The sequence below is a fragment of the Penaeus vannamei genome, chromosome 29 (genome assembly GCF_042767895.1).
Source record: "Penaeus vannamei isolate JL-2024 chromosome 29, ASM4276789v1, whole genome shotgun sequence".
NCBI classification, from domain to species: Eukaryota; Metazoa; Arthropoda; class Malacostraca; order Decapoda; family Penaeidae; genus Penaeus; species Penaeus vannamei.
Window position 1 is genome coordinate 1,371,577 of NC_091577.1, and position 2,500 is coordinate 1,374,076.

At 58.8% G+C, this 2,500-nt stretch overlaps 3 protein-coding genes across 4 annotated transcripts in view; 2 read left to right on the plus strand and 1 right to left on the minus strand.

The window, feature by feature from the left end:
- The window catches only part of LOC138867234 (clumping factor B-like), a 3,225-nt gene extending 2,607 nt beyond the window's left edge, over positions 1–618 (plus strand). Inside the window, exon 2 of the mRNA XM_070142125.1 lies at positions 11–618. Within this exon, the coding sequence (XP_069998226.1) occupies positions 11–618 (608 nt within the window). The remainder of the gene's footprint in view (positions 1–10) is intronic.
- Csk (C-terminal Src kinase) overlaps positions 1–2,500 on the minus strand; it is a 296,171-nt gene that overhangs the window by 246,303 nt on the left and 47,368 nt on the right. The window lies entirely within an intron of this gene.
- LOC138867235 (retinitis pigmentosa 1-like 1 protein) overlaps positions 669–2,500 on the plus strand; it is a 10,770-nt gene continuing 8,938 nt past the window's right edge. Inside the window, exons 1-3 of the mRNA XM_070142126.1 lie at positions 669–722; positions 854–1,036; positions 1,427–1,569. Coding sequence (XP_069998227.1) covers positions 669–722; positions 854–1,036; positions 1,427–1,569 — 380 coding nt within the window. The remainder of the gene's footprint in view (positions 723–853; positions 1,037–1,426; positions 1,570–2,500) is intronic.

Here is a 2,500-nt window from a genome sequence, read left to right on the forward strand (position 1 = left end):
GGGGGTCTAGAACCTGACGGGGGTCTAGAACCTGACGGGGGTCTAGAACCTGACGGGGGTCTAGAATCTTCTGACGGGGGTCTAGAACCTGACGGGGATCTAGAACCTGACGGGGATCTAGAACCTGACGGGGATCTAGAACCTGACGGGGATCTAGAACCTGACGGGGATCTAGAATCTTCTGACGGGGGTCTAGAATCTCACGGGGGTCTAGGATATTCTGACTGGGGTCTAGAACCTGACGGGGATCTAGAACCTGACGGGGATCTAGAACCTGACGGGGATCTAGAACCTGACGGGGATCTAGAACCTGACGGGGATCTAGAATCTTCTGACGGGGGTCTAGAACCTGACGGGGATCTAGAACCTGACGGGGATCTAGAACCTGACGGGGATCTAGAACCTGACGGGGATCTAGAATCTTCTGACGGGGGTCTAGAACCTGACGGGGGTCTAGAACCTGACGGGGATCTAGAACCTGACGGGGATCTAGAACCTGACGGGGATCTAGAACCTGACGGGGATCTAGAATCTTCTGACGGGGGTCTACAATCTGACGGGGGTCTAGAATCTGACTGGGGTCTAAAATCTGACGGGGGTCTAGAATCTTCAGCTTGAGAACACCAAGTGCTTCCTCGAATATTCGGGCGAAATAGTAAGACGGAAGAATGAAACCGGGGATCTCGAGGCCCGTAGTTTTGAACCAATTATCGCCCTTATTGGTACGCGGGTGAATTCAGCAGTTGAGAATTCCTCAAGGGAAGAGCATCTCTTTGATCTGTCCTTTTCTATATCCGACCAGTGGCAATAGGACTAGATAGAGGGTTTACTAAAGTAGGCATTTCCTGCTCAGCTGGATAGGGATAAGACAAGAGACATAAATGCTCATTGCTCTGAACATAATGGGCAGACTAAATGCTCAGTCACTTTCACGTATGCTGCCCAAAACTCGGGGAATGAGGCCCAGGAGGTCACCCTAGAGCCCGAGAAGGAGACCCAGGAAGTCACCCTCGAGCCCGAGAAGGAGACCCGGGATGTCGTCCTCGAGCCCGAGAAGGAGACCCAGGAAGTCACCCTCGAGCCCGAGAAGGAGACCCGGGATGTCGTCCTCGAGCCCGAGAAGGAGACCCAGGAAGTCACCCTCGAGCCCGAGAAGGAGACCCAGGAAGTCACCCTTGAGCCCGAGAAGGAGACCCAGGAAGTCACCCTTGAGCCCGAGAAGGAGACCCAGGAAGTCACCCTTGAGCCCGAGAAGGAGACCGAGGTCACCCTTGAGCCCGAGAAGGAGACCGAGGTCACCCTTGAGCCCGAGAAGGAGACCGAGGTCACCCTTGAGCCCGAGAAGGAGACCGAGGAGCCCGAGAAGGAGACCGAGGTCACCCTTGAGCCCGAGAAGGAGACCGAGGTCACCCTTGAGCCCGAGAAGGAGACCGAGGTCACCCTTGAGCCCGAGAAGGAGACCCAGGACGCCCACGAGCCCGAGAAGGAGACCCAGGACGAGCCCGAGACCGAGGATGTCAACCTCGATGCCGATGAGGCTATTGGGCTTGTCATGGATACGCTCAAGAAGTTGGATGGAGCCCAGGGTCAAGATTTCTTAGATAACATAAGACGCTTGATGGACTCCAGAAAACGCGCCTAGCCGACTAGCCCCAAGGAGACACCCGAGCAGTCGCCGACTAGCCCGAAGGAGACACCCGAGCAGTCGCCGACTAGCCCGAAGGAGACACCCGAGCAGTCGCCGACTAGCTCGAAGGAGACACCCGAGCAGTCGCCGACTAGCCCGAAGGAGACACCCGAGCAGTCGCCGACTAGCCCGAAGGAGACACCCGAGCAGTCGCCGACTAGCCCGGAAGAGACACCCGAGCAGTCGCCGACTAGCCCGAAAGAGACACCCGAGCAGTCGCCGACTAGCCCGAAAGAGACACCCGAGCAGTCGCCGACTAGCCCGGAAGAGACACCCGAACAGTCGCCGACTAGCCCGGAAGAGACACCCGAACAGTCGCCGACTAGCCCGAAGGAGACACCCGAGCAGTCGCCGACTAGCCCGGAAGAGACACCCGAGCAGTCGCCGACTAGCCCGGAAGAGACACCCGAACAGTCGCCGACTAGCCCGGAAGAGACACCCGAGCAGTCGCCGACTAGCCCGGAAGAGACACCCGAGCAGTCGCCGACTAGCCCGAAAGAGACACCCGAGCAGTCGCCGACTAGCCCGAAAGAGACACCCGATCAGTCGCCGACTAGCCCGGAAGAGACACCCGAGCAGTCGCCGACTAGCCCGAAGGAGACACCCGATCAGTCGCCGACTAGCCCGGAAGAGACACCCGAGCAGTCGCCGACTAGCCCGAAGGAGACACCCGAGCAGTCGCCGACTAGCCCGAAGGAGACACCCGAGCAGTCGCCGACTAGCCCGAAAGAGACACCCGAGCAGTCGCCGACTAGCCCGAAAGAGACACCCGAGCAGTCGCCGACTAGGCCGAAAGAGACACCCAGGAAGTCG